At 47.4% G+C, this 12,491-nt stretch overlaps 1 protein-coding gene across 6 annotated transcripts in view; it reads left to right on the top strand.

The window, feature by feature from the left end:
• RALY (RALY heterogeneous nuclear ribonucleoprotein) overlaps positions 1–12,491 on the top strand; it is a 277,650-nt gene that overhangs the window by 239,978 nt on the left and 25,181 nt on the right. For all 6 annotated transcript variants that reach the window (XM_073309892.2, XM_073309890.2, XM_073309888.2 and 3 more), the window contains one exon: positions 1,750–1,822. In XM_073309892.2, the coding sequence (XP_073165993.1) occupies positions 1,750–1,822 (73 nt within the window). The remainder of the gene's footprint in view (positions 1–1,749; positions 1,823–12,491) is intronic.

The following is a 12,491-nucleotide window of genomic DNA, read 5'->3' as shown; positions in this document are numbered from 1 at the left end:
CTAAGCAATACCATACCACACAGGGTATGTCTACACTGGAAAACAAAACAAAACACAGCAGCAAGTCTCAGAGCCTGGGTCAACTGACTGGGGCTTGCGCTACAGGGCTCAGAATAGCGGTGTAGAGGGTCCCACGCAGGCTCTGAAATCTGGCCCACGGGGAGTCTCAGAGCCCAGGCTCCAGCCCGAGTAGGAATGTCTACACGACTATTTTTAGCCTCACAGTACACACCCCGCGAGCCCGAGCCAGTTAACCTGGGCTCTGTGACCCGTGGCCTCAGGGTTTTTTTTTTTTGCGGTGCAGACGTACCCACAGAGAACTTAAAAGTGCAGCGGTTTTGTTGACAGTGTGGCCTAATGACAGTGAAAGGGTGACACAATAAATGTCCACAAGGATTGAATGTGTAAGCGGCAAGGAGAATTAGAGGAGGAATTGTACAGGGTAGGCTAACTAAGGGGTTTCTCTTAGCCAATTTCACTTCCACCATCTTGTCTTGTAAGCAAATTGTAAAATCTTTGGGGTACAGACCCGTGTTTGTACAGCGCCTAGCACAATGGGGTGCTGGCCCGGGACTGGGTTTCCTGGCAGCGATGGTAATAAAGATAAGCAATAATAATAATAGTAGAAACCCAGTGTGAATCAAACCCAGCAAACTTAGCACCGTTCTCCTGGGAGTGCTGCCCACGCTGCATGTGCTCCCTCCCTCCATCCTCTCACCCCTCCAAGCATGAGCACACTGATCAAAAGCACCTATCACCCAGCTATCTGGCTGCATTCCCTGGATTCAAAGGAGGGGACTGGTTGGCAGCGCACTGGTTCTTGTGGGTACAAGTCATGAAGAATTGGGAGAGTCCTGGGAAGCTCTGCCAGGCAGAAGAGAATTGCCCCACTCCCAGGCTGGGAAAGTAGGACAGTGCAATATGTCACCTCTCTGATGGATTGTTTCTGTGCAGTTTTGTGTCCATGCCCAGAGTTAGTTTGCTTAGGCTTTGCGCAGATATCATGAAATTGGCCATATCTCTCTATTCTCACGTCCAATGCGCTCGTTCAGCGTGGAGGTTCAGGACAGAGATTTCCTCAGCCGATCAGAAAATTTCATTCTCACCGTCAGTGGAATGAAACCTGCCTCTGAGATCAATTGGGGTGACTGTAGACATGCTTCTGCACCCTGTGCAGCTTTTAGAACAGACCAACTAGAGGAGACCTCAAAGGGGACTTCAGACCTTTCCTTTGTGTTCTATATTTAGTATTAATTTTATACGTGGAAGAAGAGAAATAAATTGCATCTATCAGCCAACAGCAGCGAAGGGCTTACACATTCTCCATGTTTCGTAAAGAGAGCACTGAATTCTCTTTGGAAGCCAATCCTAGAAAGGCATGAGCTGCAAGGGGCTTTAGGAGCCAGGATTAGCATGCGCCCAGTGGGTTCTCTGATTAGAAGCTGATTGTTTGCCAGCTGCTGTAGGTGAGGGAAAAGAGGCTTGTAGAGAGAGCAGCTGCTTTGGACATGTGGACAAGGCCCAGCAGGAGCCCCAAAGTGCTAGCAGAGGCAGCAGAAGCTTAGCAAAACTGTTTGGTTAGCACAATACACAGCTCCCTGCTAGGAGTCTGTGTGGGCAGGTAATTGAACCATATGATGTGGGGATTGCATCTGTGTCAACAAGATGGCTGCATGTACTCAGAGAGCCAGCGCTGTATGAGATGAGTTTTATATGCTGACGTTAATTCAGGGGGTTGATTCATTGCAGATATCAACATGGCTGGAGAACCTAAACCCAACAGACCCAAAGGGCTGAAGAGAGCAACCTCCGCCTTGTACAGGTACGTCTTCAGTACATCACCTCCCCAGAGTGAGACAGCAGGGGGGATGGCTTTTCAGCAGGGGATCCCAACCAGGGCTGATATGTCATGCTCCTCTGGCTGGACTGTCTGAGCTCCCACTCCTGGGCTGCACCATAAATCTCAGTGCCAGGCCCTAATGCTGCCAACTACCCATTCAGTTCTTCCTGCTGCAGTCCACCATAGAGCTGGGCTACTCTGAACCCCAGGCTTGTACCAGAAGCAGCCCAACTTCCACGGTAGGCTACAGCGGCACAAGGGATGATGGGCCAAGGATGCTTGCTGGCATAGCCTAGGTTTGGCCAGACGATACAAGGGGGAAGCAACAGCTTTATGGGAGTCTTCATCAGGCCCCCAGAGGGAGGGAATAAATGATCTATTCAGTTTTGACACAGTGTGAGTCAAAAGAAAACAACTGGCAAATTCAAAGGTTTCCATCCCGCACTGCTGGATCCATAAAACTTCGCTCGCTTTTGATACCAGCTCTCATGTTAATGAACCTTCCCTCCCCGGCCTCCCCCAGCAACTTGCTTTCAAGTCACATAATTGCTTTCAGCAAATCTCCGTGTTCTTTTCAGCGGCTGCTTTTAGGCCCTGCTTCCACACCTTGAAAAGCCCCATCTGGAGATGAAAGTGAAACAAGCTATTGTTCTGCCAAGTGGTTATCCCAGGGCTTTCCTCTTTGCCCAGATCAGGCACCTGGTGCAGTCTTTGTGACAGTGTCTGCCAGCAGCCAGAGACGCATCAAGTGCTGTGGGGCCTGCATTAAAGAGGGTTCGGGGGGGCAGGATAATCATTCCTGATAATGGCATGGAGACATTGAGGTTGCGGGGGGGGACGGGACATTTCCGCTCTCTAGCACAGTCCACCGAGGTGTTCCACTCCCAGAGCCCTCAGGTCCGAAAGCACTGGGTGGCCCGAGTGAGGTACAGAGCCTTTCACTGCTAGAGCAGCAGTTTGCACATGGACTGTGCTGGCAGCAGCTGAAAGCCACGGCTGCAGGAGGAGGGAGAGGGCTCTAGAGCGCTTCTTCAGGTGGGCGGGTCAGTTTTAAAAAACATAGACAGAATGGTCCAAGGGAGTTAGGAGCAGCCCAGCTTTCACTGACTTTAATGGCATTTGGGTGTCAGGCTCCATTCAGCCACTCTGAATATCCCAGGCTCAGCTCTGTCAAGCCAAAGAGGTGCAGGCAGGAAGGAGGCAGCTGCAATGCAGCACCCTGCCTCTAATGGCCACCTCTGACCCCCTGCCAAACCCTCATCCCCTGGCAGCTAAACGTGGATGAGATGGACATAGCCAGGGGAAACCCAGCTGCCAGCTAGTCACCCAGCCCACAGGTCCTCCTCCTCTTCTTCCCTCCAGATCAGAATGAGAGACAGGGGTGGGGGGACGGACAGGAAGGCCTTAAACAGTGGAGGGGGCTTTGTTGGGGGGATTTTGGAGAGAGGAGATGTGGGGGAAATGGAGGGGCAGGGAGGACTTCAGAGTGGGAGACTGTGGGGGCAGAGGGACCTTGAAGGGTGGGGAAGCAGGTGTAGGGGGACAAGGGAGGGGAGTACCAGCAGAAATTTGGTAGGGAAGACCTTGGGGAAAGGGTGAAAGAAATAATGATGGGGAGAGGGAGAGAAGGAGATACAATGGGGAAAGAGAAGAGAGTGAGGGGGCTGGGCAAACAGTGCCGGGGACCCTGACACATGGGGAACCAGGAGAGACTGGGGAATGAGAGGGCAGAACGGAGAAGCCGGGGGAAGGAAGGAAAAATGCAAGGAGAGCAAATAAGGAGGGAGCATGGAGCTGTAGAAAGACAAGGAGGCTAGAGAATGGGACAATGGGAGGAGCCATGGGACATGGGGGCAGGGCCTAAGGCACGTGAAGGAGTGTGGGGTGAATTGGAATGAGACAGCGTTGCCAGCTCTCCAGATTCTATCATGAATCTCATTACTACTGATGGTTTTCTTAAGCCCCTGCGCCTGGAGTCATGTGAATATGGGAGAAACTCAGCTTTTGTTTGAAAATATAGTAGGTTTCTGGTTGCAAAGAAAACACTTTTAAATGTGACCAAGGGAAGACTCAAAAACCAGAAGGCTAATAAAAAGAACCCCAAAATGTGTTGGGTTTTTATAAAATCTCATGATTTTTATGCTAGTCATGTTATGGGGTTTGACTCGTGATTTTTGACTGCTTGGTGTTGGTAACACCTGCAGATAACAAGGGAAGGAGATGTGGTGGGATTTTTTTTTAGACAGGGGAACTAGGAGAGAATAGTGTTTTTTCCCATGAAAAAAAAGTGTGGGGGGGGGAGGTGAGGAAGGGAAAACAAGAGGTACATGAAAGGGAAAACACAAGCGCTGGAGAGAGAGTGGAAAGAAAGGAAATGCAGAGACAGGGAGGTGATGGAACAGGGAGATGGAGCAAAAGAGAAGAACAAAGAAAAGGAGAAATGGAAAAATAAGGAAGAAAACATAACTCTCTGGTTATGGTGAACTAAATGCATTATGTGGGACTTCTGCTGCCTCTCTGCCCTAGCAGGAATTTAACCCAGTGTAAACTGGCTTCTGTTGCTTCCTGTAGCTGTATTTTATTGATATTTACCTGGCAGGCATCCCACTGCTCTGTAATTGTTGGGAGAGAGGACGACAGAATGATGCTGCTTTGGGGATTTGAGTTTTATTACTTGGTGGCTGTTAAAGTAGGGCAGGCGTTTATTTATTATTTTTAATTACATGAAACAGTGGTGGGCAATGGATTTCTTCTGAGCCTAGCGCCTCTGATTTAGGACACTAAGAAACACCCTGAACTAATGAACAGGCCAAAATTAAGAGAAACACCTAAGAGGGAAACAGAACAGTGGGGACGATCTGAGCCAGTTTGCTAACAGGCAGCTCAGAGGGAAACAGACTGCTTCTCTGGTCACCAAGCGGATGGGGAAAGGGCCCGACGAGGTATTTCTCTCCTGGTGTTTGGAGATTCTGGTTACTCTGGGGTAAAATCCTGGCCACACTGAAGTCCGTGGGAGTTTTCCCATTGATCCTGTGTATTTAAGGTACATCAATATTGCTGGCTATGTGCTCTGGCTAGTGAGGTTAAATGGCAAGTATGGTCTGGCTTGCAGCTCCTTTGTTATTGTTACCGCCAGCTGTCTTTGTTGCTTCCCTCCCCAGGGAAATGGTGCCATGTCTCTGAAGTGGATGCTATGGGCCAAGCTTTCAGAAATCTGAGTTTCGAGCCAGGGTTCAAATCTGAGCGCTCGCACCTCTGATCACTCTCTTTGTGTCCACAGTGAGGTGCAGTAGGTGGAGGCTCGTACTCACCCCGGCAGTTCAACAGTGGCACAGATGCCACTACAGATGCTGTCCTCTGCACAACTAAATCTTCTTTCCCTCGCTTCCTCCCTGTTCCCAATCCTGGACAGCATCTTCCTCTCAATTCACTTTCTCCCTAACCCTGCTAGATGAGCTCCTTGATCGTCTACTTCCAGAAGACAGACAGTTTTGCATTGTTGTCTCAAGCTCCCATGGACGCTATTTTCATCCACCCCTGAGTCAGGCAGTGTCCAGAGACGGTACCTCCAAGTCAAAGCTGAACCACATCAGAAAGTTACTTTGGAAGAAGTTCGCGCTGCCACTTCCCTTGCTATAGAAGATTTCAGGTGCCAGGCCTGTCAATCCAAGATCATTCATCAGTACTATAGACCCCGAAAAGAAAAGAACCCACCCAGTCATGGTGGGCGTATCTGATGCCCCTTTCTGAGAATAGCTTCTGCTGAGACCTTTCTAAGTTCAGAGTCCAATAGTTAGCATCTAAACTCAGCAGAGAACCCGTTATAACAATGCACTGTGTTTTGCATACTGTGCCTTTACCCACAGGGATATTCATTGAGAATATGATCTATGATGGCATCATATTGTCTGCCACGGGCTTATCAACTGTTGCAGACAGTTATGGGGTGGATGCCATTAAAGTCTGTGGTCTGTTCTAAACCTTTGTCCCCTGGAATGGAAAGGAAATGAAATTCCAGCAAGTCAGACTGGGCGGGAAGGAGAGGGTGTGAGAGGGAGTTATGGAGTTATAGCACCGTGATTTCAGAGCCATAAAACTCAGCATAGAGGGAAAGATTATGGCTCTGAATGGTGGAAAATCGTTCTTTAACTACTGAGGAAGTAGGATGACCAGGTGTCCAGTTTTTGACCAGAACATCCAGTCAAAAAGGGACCCTGGCGGCTCCGGTCCCACTGGGGTTGTGCTTGGGAGCTGCAGGCCAAGTAGCCTCTCGGAGGTGCCTCCACACCAGTGCAGCCATAGGAAAGCTCTCGGTGCAGCTCCACACAGCCAATCGTGGAGGGCGGTTATCAGGACAGAGTGGGGATGGACTTTGGGATCTGTGTTTATGCAACTCCTCTGGCCCCAAACACCATATGCACAGGGCAAGAAAGGACTGAAGCCAGTATTCCAGCCCATAAATAGGCGTAACTGCCTTGCTGACTGTATCAGGAGATGGACTCCACTTCGCTCACCCTCCCATACTTCTTGCACAGTGTCCAGTTACTTGGGGTGTGTCTTCACTACGGACTAAATTGGCACCACTACCATCGATGCAGCGGGCATCAATTTAGCGGGTCTAGTGAAGACACGATAAGTCAACGGAGGAGTGCTCTCCCGTCAACTTAATTAATCCACCTCAACGAGAGGCGGAAGCTATGTCGATAGGAGAGCATCTCCCGTTGACATAGCATGGTGTAGACATGTAGATGTAACGTCGATTTAAGTTACATAACTTATGTAACTTAATTAGCCTAACTTAGATCAAATTACACCACTAGTGTAGACAAGGCCTTAGTCTTTATGTTGGAGAAGGGACTTTCGTGCCATATGTGGGGAACTAATGGAGCTCAGCAGTGAAATCAACTCAAGACTACCAAAGTATCTTTTCAGCTGATACTTTCTCTACTGCTGGAATAATTATGACACTACAACAATTAATACAGGGAGTAAATCATCACAGCATGCCACTTCTCACTGCCTGTGATGTGCCCTCAGACAGGTCACTAAAGGTGCAACCACTCAGATTCACACCAGCAGGTCAGGTGCATTCTCAAAAAAGGTAACACAAGCTTTGCAGGTGCAAAATGAACCCACAAGGCTAAAAAGATTTTCTCCTCAATCCCTTTTAATTTGCTAGTCATGAACCTGTGTGGATCATAAATAATTAATAAGTTATTTAGCGATTTAAAGCTGAAAAAAGGAATTGAACTGGAGACTATGCCTATCATAGAATTCAGGAATGGTTCTGGCTCTCTCTCTTAAACAGCGTACGTATTACTTTTTAAATACTATATAGCCCTCTTTGTTACCTACTGATTGGAAAATTGCAACAATTATCCCTGAACATAAAGGGAATCATGAGCTGTGAAATTACCGAGCGCACAACTTGCAGCTAAACAGCTCAATCTAGGGCACAAGACAACACTCTCTTTTAATCAGTGCAGTTTGCAGGTAGATAGAAAATATATGTCTGATGCACTGAGACCAGTTTCCAGAGATGCTGGTTCGGTTACCCAGGCCCATGTTCTCACATCTCTCAAGAGGTGCCTAAGGCCCAGTTCTTCTAAGGTATTTGTTGCCTAACTCCCATGGAAGTTAGGTACCTAAATACCTTTGAGTCTCTGTTAAGCGTGTTAGCAATGAGCTGATGGGGACGTCTGCACATCAGCAAATAAGGGTTTTGAATTCTTTATCTGCTGAGCTAATGAGAGCATGATGCTATAAGGTGCTAAACAGCTCACAAGATCAGGCTCCTTCTCTCCAGGTTAAGCCAATTTTCAATTGTTAAATGGCCAGGTTCAAGATTCATAGCCAGGTTGCAGTTGAGGAAGGTCTGTCTATTTTCTCATTTACATTACAGACCTCCCTATTGGGGCAGAATTCACAGAGCCCGCATGAGGTCTATGCAGCTTTAGGGTGGGATTTAGGTACATGCCTATTGGCAGCATGTCTGATAGCAGATGATCCTATGCAGCACAAACACAGTCTCTCCCATCTCCAGAGTTTGTACCATTGTTTGAGCTACTCAAGGGCCATTAACACTCAGGAGGCTACTTTATCTGCAGTTCTGATCACAGAGTTAAAATGGTATTCCATGAGAGTAAACTCCAGGGGAGCCACATGAAAATCTCTGGACTAGCCCAGTTTCCTTCCATCAGTCGCTGGGTCATGGTTGGCAGGTGTTGAACATAGCATTTACCCATGTTGAGACCAGACCAGCTCCCCATCCTACCCTAAAGTTGGACTCTCAGCATTCGAGAGAGTAATGGTCTGGTTTTCAGCCCAGCCTTTATCCAGCTTCTGGTTTTGTACTCCCACTTATTTATAGATGTCAGTGTACTTGACTGCACCTCCAAATCAGATATGTAAATTTCAAAACATCAATTATACCTGCAAATACTGAGGTGCAAAATTGTTCTCATAAATGTTTCCACCACCAAAATGGGAGGGTTTCCAAATCTGCCCTTCCATCTCTAATACCCAAAATGGCACTGAGAGGTGTTCATCACTGAAAACAATATTTCAACTTTTAGCACAGGCCACTTAAAACACCAATTTACTGGTGTGACAATTCTAAGATAGGCATAACTCTTTACAAATGTGTTGTCTTTGGCATTAGAAAAGGCATCCTTCCAGCTGGCTGTGCTAGGGTGGATCCATAAGTGTTTTAGACATGGATTATCCAAGAATACACAATTCTGATTCTGAGAATGAGTCATATAGGTGCTCCAGTGCCACAGGGATGAGAATGATACGATGGATCAATGGATGAGAAAGAAAGAAAGAAAGAAAGAAAGAAAGAAAGAAAGAAAGAAAGAAAGAAAGAAAGAAAGAAAGAAAGAAAGAAAGAAAGAAAGAAAGAAAGAAAGAAAGAAAGAAAAAGATAACTGACTTGGCAAACACTATGGAAACAGTATAGGTTATTGGTTAAAACATCAGACCACCTGCATTCTATTGCTCATTCTGCCCCTGACTCATTGCATACTGGGCAAGTCAGGGTTTTACAAAGACTTCTCTTAGGGTGGGTTAGTGTAACAATAATATTAGCTATCAAAGAGAGAGAACATTGTTTCCTTACAGAGAATAATGATGAGATATGTTTATGTAGTGCCTGGCTCCCCACCTTGGCTCCATGGATTACACAGATTATTTCCCTTGAATGAATAATTCATTGTCAAATTACACCGTGTTGTATTCTAAGTCATTAGTCAGGACCACTAATCCCTCAGGGGAGGGACTCTGATTAAAGAAAGAGGAGCAACAGGTATTTTATGCAGCATCCCCGGGTGAAAATCTGGGGCTGAATGGTAACCATTTAACAAAGGGAGGGCTCCTGCCCTTTCACTAGTACATATGTAGAAATGATGACATTATTGTAAGCACTGGAACTGTGTCCCCCTAGCTGCTCCCCTCCTTGGGAGGAGACTTAATTCGGCCCATCAACAAAATAGGATCAGGTCCTAAAATGAGATCCACCTGGGCTGCCCCTGTGCATATGTGGAACCCCTAGGGCCCTTAGTTCCATCCGCCTGGTTCCGACCGCAGGATCAGGGCCTTAGAGGAACGCTAATTCAGAGCGAGCTTCAAGGACGCGATTAGTAACTAAAGGTACTAAAGGTCGACAGCGATCTGAGAGGAGCAGTGAAAAATCAACTGGCAGGAAAGGAGAGAAGCAAGAATGATTCAAAGAGGTGCTGAGTGTACTGGACTTTCTGCCTCCTGTGATTCCCAGTGTAACCTCCCTTCCTCTACCCCAGCCACTGCAAGCTTCCCACCTGCAAGGTCTGGCAGTGAGCATGCACATGGAATGAATTACTGCGGTGACTAAAGAGAGTGATTTCTCTGGGTTGGAGTTATGGGGGCCATGCAGAGATGCTACCACCTGCCTCCCCAGCCTATGGATGGTGGGAACATTTCCCTCTGTAGAGTCACCCTTCTCCTAACCTTTGGGAACAGGATCCCAGCAAGAGCTGGTATGGTTGGAATCTGCTTTGACTGCCAGGTACAGAAAGGTGTCCAGGGAGAAGAACACAGACCATTTTATAGGTAGGGATAGGAAGATGCTGGAATAGGTGATTCTTCTATATGAGCGCAATAGACAGACTTCGTCCAGGTCTGTTCAGCACTGTGGGTAGATGGTTAAAATTCACTGGTTAGTAACCACTTATAAATCATGTGCTGTGAGGACACAATCTGTAGGCCAGGTTCTCAGCCATGCCACACTCTGCCGCTGAAGATGGGGTGAGGTCAAAGCCTCTTACCAAGCCCATGTTTTTAGCCACAGTTAGTGGTGTGGTAAGTAGTTGTTGAATGGGTGCAGCCTAACTTTGTAAGGTACTTTCTTGTGGGCCATCATCTGTGTTCATCCCATCCATTATCATGGACCACTACAACTAATTCAGTAAGGACAAATGCAAAGTACTCCACTTAGGAAGGAACAATCAGTTGCACACATACAAAACGGGAAATGACTGCCTAGGAAGGAGTACTGCAGAAAGGGATCTGGGGGTCCGAATGGATCACAAGCTAAACATGAGTCAACAGTGTAACACTGTTGCAAAAAAAGCAAATGTCATTGTGGGATGTATTAGCAGGAGTGTTGTAAGCAAGACACGAGAAGTAATTCTTCCGCTCTACTCTGTGCTGATTAGGCCTCTACTGGAGTATTGTGTCCAGTTCTGGGTGCCACCTTTCAGGAAATATGTGGACAAATTGGAGAAAGTCCAAAGAAAAGCAACAAAAATGATTAAAGGTCTAGAAAACATGACGTACGAGGGAAGATTGAAAAAATTGGGTTTGTTTACTCTGGAAGAGTGGACTGAGGGGCGACATGATAACAGTTTTCAAGTACATAAAAGATTGTGACAAAGAGGAGGAGGGAGAAAAATTGTTCTCCTTAACCTCTGAGGATAGGACAAGAAGCACTGGGCTTAAATTGCAGGTTTAGATTGGACATTAGGAAAAACTTCCTAACTGTCAGGATGATTATGCAGTGGAATAAATTATCTAGGGAGGTTGTGGAATCTCCATTATTGGAGGTTTTTAAGAGCAGGTTAGACAAACACCTGTCAGGTGCACTACTATGAGTGCAGGGAGCTGGACTAGATGACCTCTTGAGGTCCCTTCCAGTCCTACGATTCTATGAAACCTTCCATCTCAGAGAGCAGAATCTGAAACCCCAGTGAGCACTGCCCCATTGACTGCAGTCTGTTTCCCAAACCTTCCCTGAACCACAAACCCCATGGCGCCTCCAGCCCCCCCGCAAACAGAGTGCTCCAGGTTCCCCCAGGACAGACGCTGGGTGTGTGAGAGCACAGAGTGTTGTTGTGGAGATACAAGAGAACGTTGGAAGCACAGATGGATGAACCTCTGCCAGAATCATTTTTTATTTTATCCAGCCTGGTTCACCTCTCCGTACTTAAAGCGAACCTGCTATAGTTAGTCAAGAGCATAGTCGCTGCTTTCTCTGTGGATGCACATGTTAATCAGCAGCACAGCGGGTGCGCACCAGATACATTTGGCAGCAGCTGTGTTTTACCTGGACGATCCTGGTACATTCAGCAGCTGCATTTTCCTTGCTGTGCTATGGGCCTTGGCATGCCGGGATATCTGGCCTGAGCAAAGCAGTCACTGTCTCTGAAGTGCTTTGAAAGTCCTCTGCGCGTCTTATGTGTTTTCCTCTTGTGAAAAACAGCTGCAGGGTGGAGAGACTGTTATCGAGTCTCCAGGGTGTACTAAAGACAAGAAATGTAATAGTGACACCTCTGGTGTGCACGTGCACACGTTCACTCTCTCGCTCTCTCTCTGGCCAAGCAAACCACCGCATCTTGATCGAAATTCAGGCCTAAGAGAACAGCACCAGTTTGGTTCTGATGACCATGGCCGGTATCCCAGCTGGGGAAGCAGTGTATTAAACATTCTCTTAGCTGCCGCTGCCCCTTACTCATCCTCCCAGCAGGAGTAAATCGGAGCAGCTCTAGTGATGTCAAAGGAACTGGGCTAGTTTACACCAGCTGGGAATCTAGCCCAAAGTGCCAGGCTTGTTCCTCTGGGGATGTCTTGATACATGGAGAATACAGGAAGGAAGTGCCCAGATCCCACTGGAATTCAAAAGGAGTTGGGTATCTCACTCCCTTAGGCTCCTTGGACAATACCAGCCTGTGTCCATATGGTTCCACCGTGACAGACTGCCGAATCCTACTGCTTTCCTGTTTCACAAGCTTCACGCTTATTTACTCTCTCAATGAGCCTAGCAAGGAGGACTGTGTAATGCAGAAACAAGGAGAATTAGATGCTAGAGAGAGATGATGAAACATGTGAGCGCAGGAGTGTAACCAGGGCCAACAGGCAACGAGATCTAGGACTCTTTCCTCTATTTCCCTTCACTCACACTAGGGCTCGTCTACAGTTGAAACGCTGCAGGGGTGCTGCTGTAGTGCTTCAGTGTGGACACTACGTACGCCAACAGGAGGGGCTCTCCCATCGGTGTAGTTAAACCATCTGCCTGAGAGGTGGTAGCTAGGTCGATGGAAGAATTCTTCTTGACCGAGCATTGTCTACATGGGGACTTAGGTTGGCTTAAGTATGTCACTCAGGGTGTGGATTTTTC

Source organism: Lepidochelys kempii, chromosome 13 (genome assembly GCF_965140285.1).
Source record: "Lepidochelys kempii isolate rLepKem1 chromosome 13, rLepKem1.hap1, whole genome shotgun sequence".
NCBI classification, from domain to species: domain Eukaryota; kingdom Metazoa; phylum Chordata; order Testudines; family Cheloniidae; genus Lepidochelys; species Lepidochelys kempii.
Note: the sequence above shows the minus strand (reverse complement) of the source record. Positions and strands in the feature narration are given on the sequence as shown.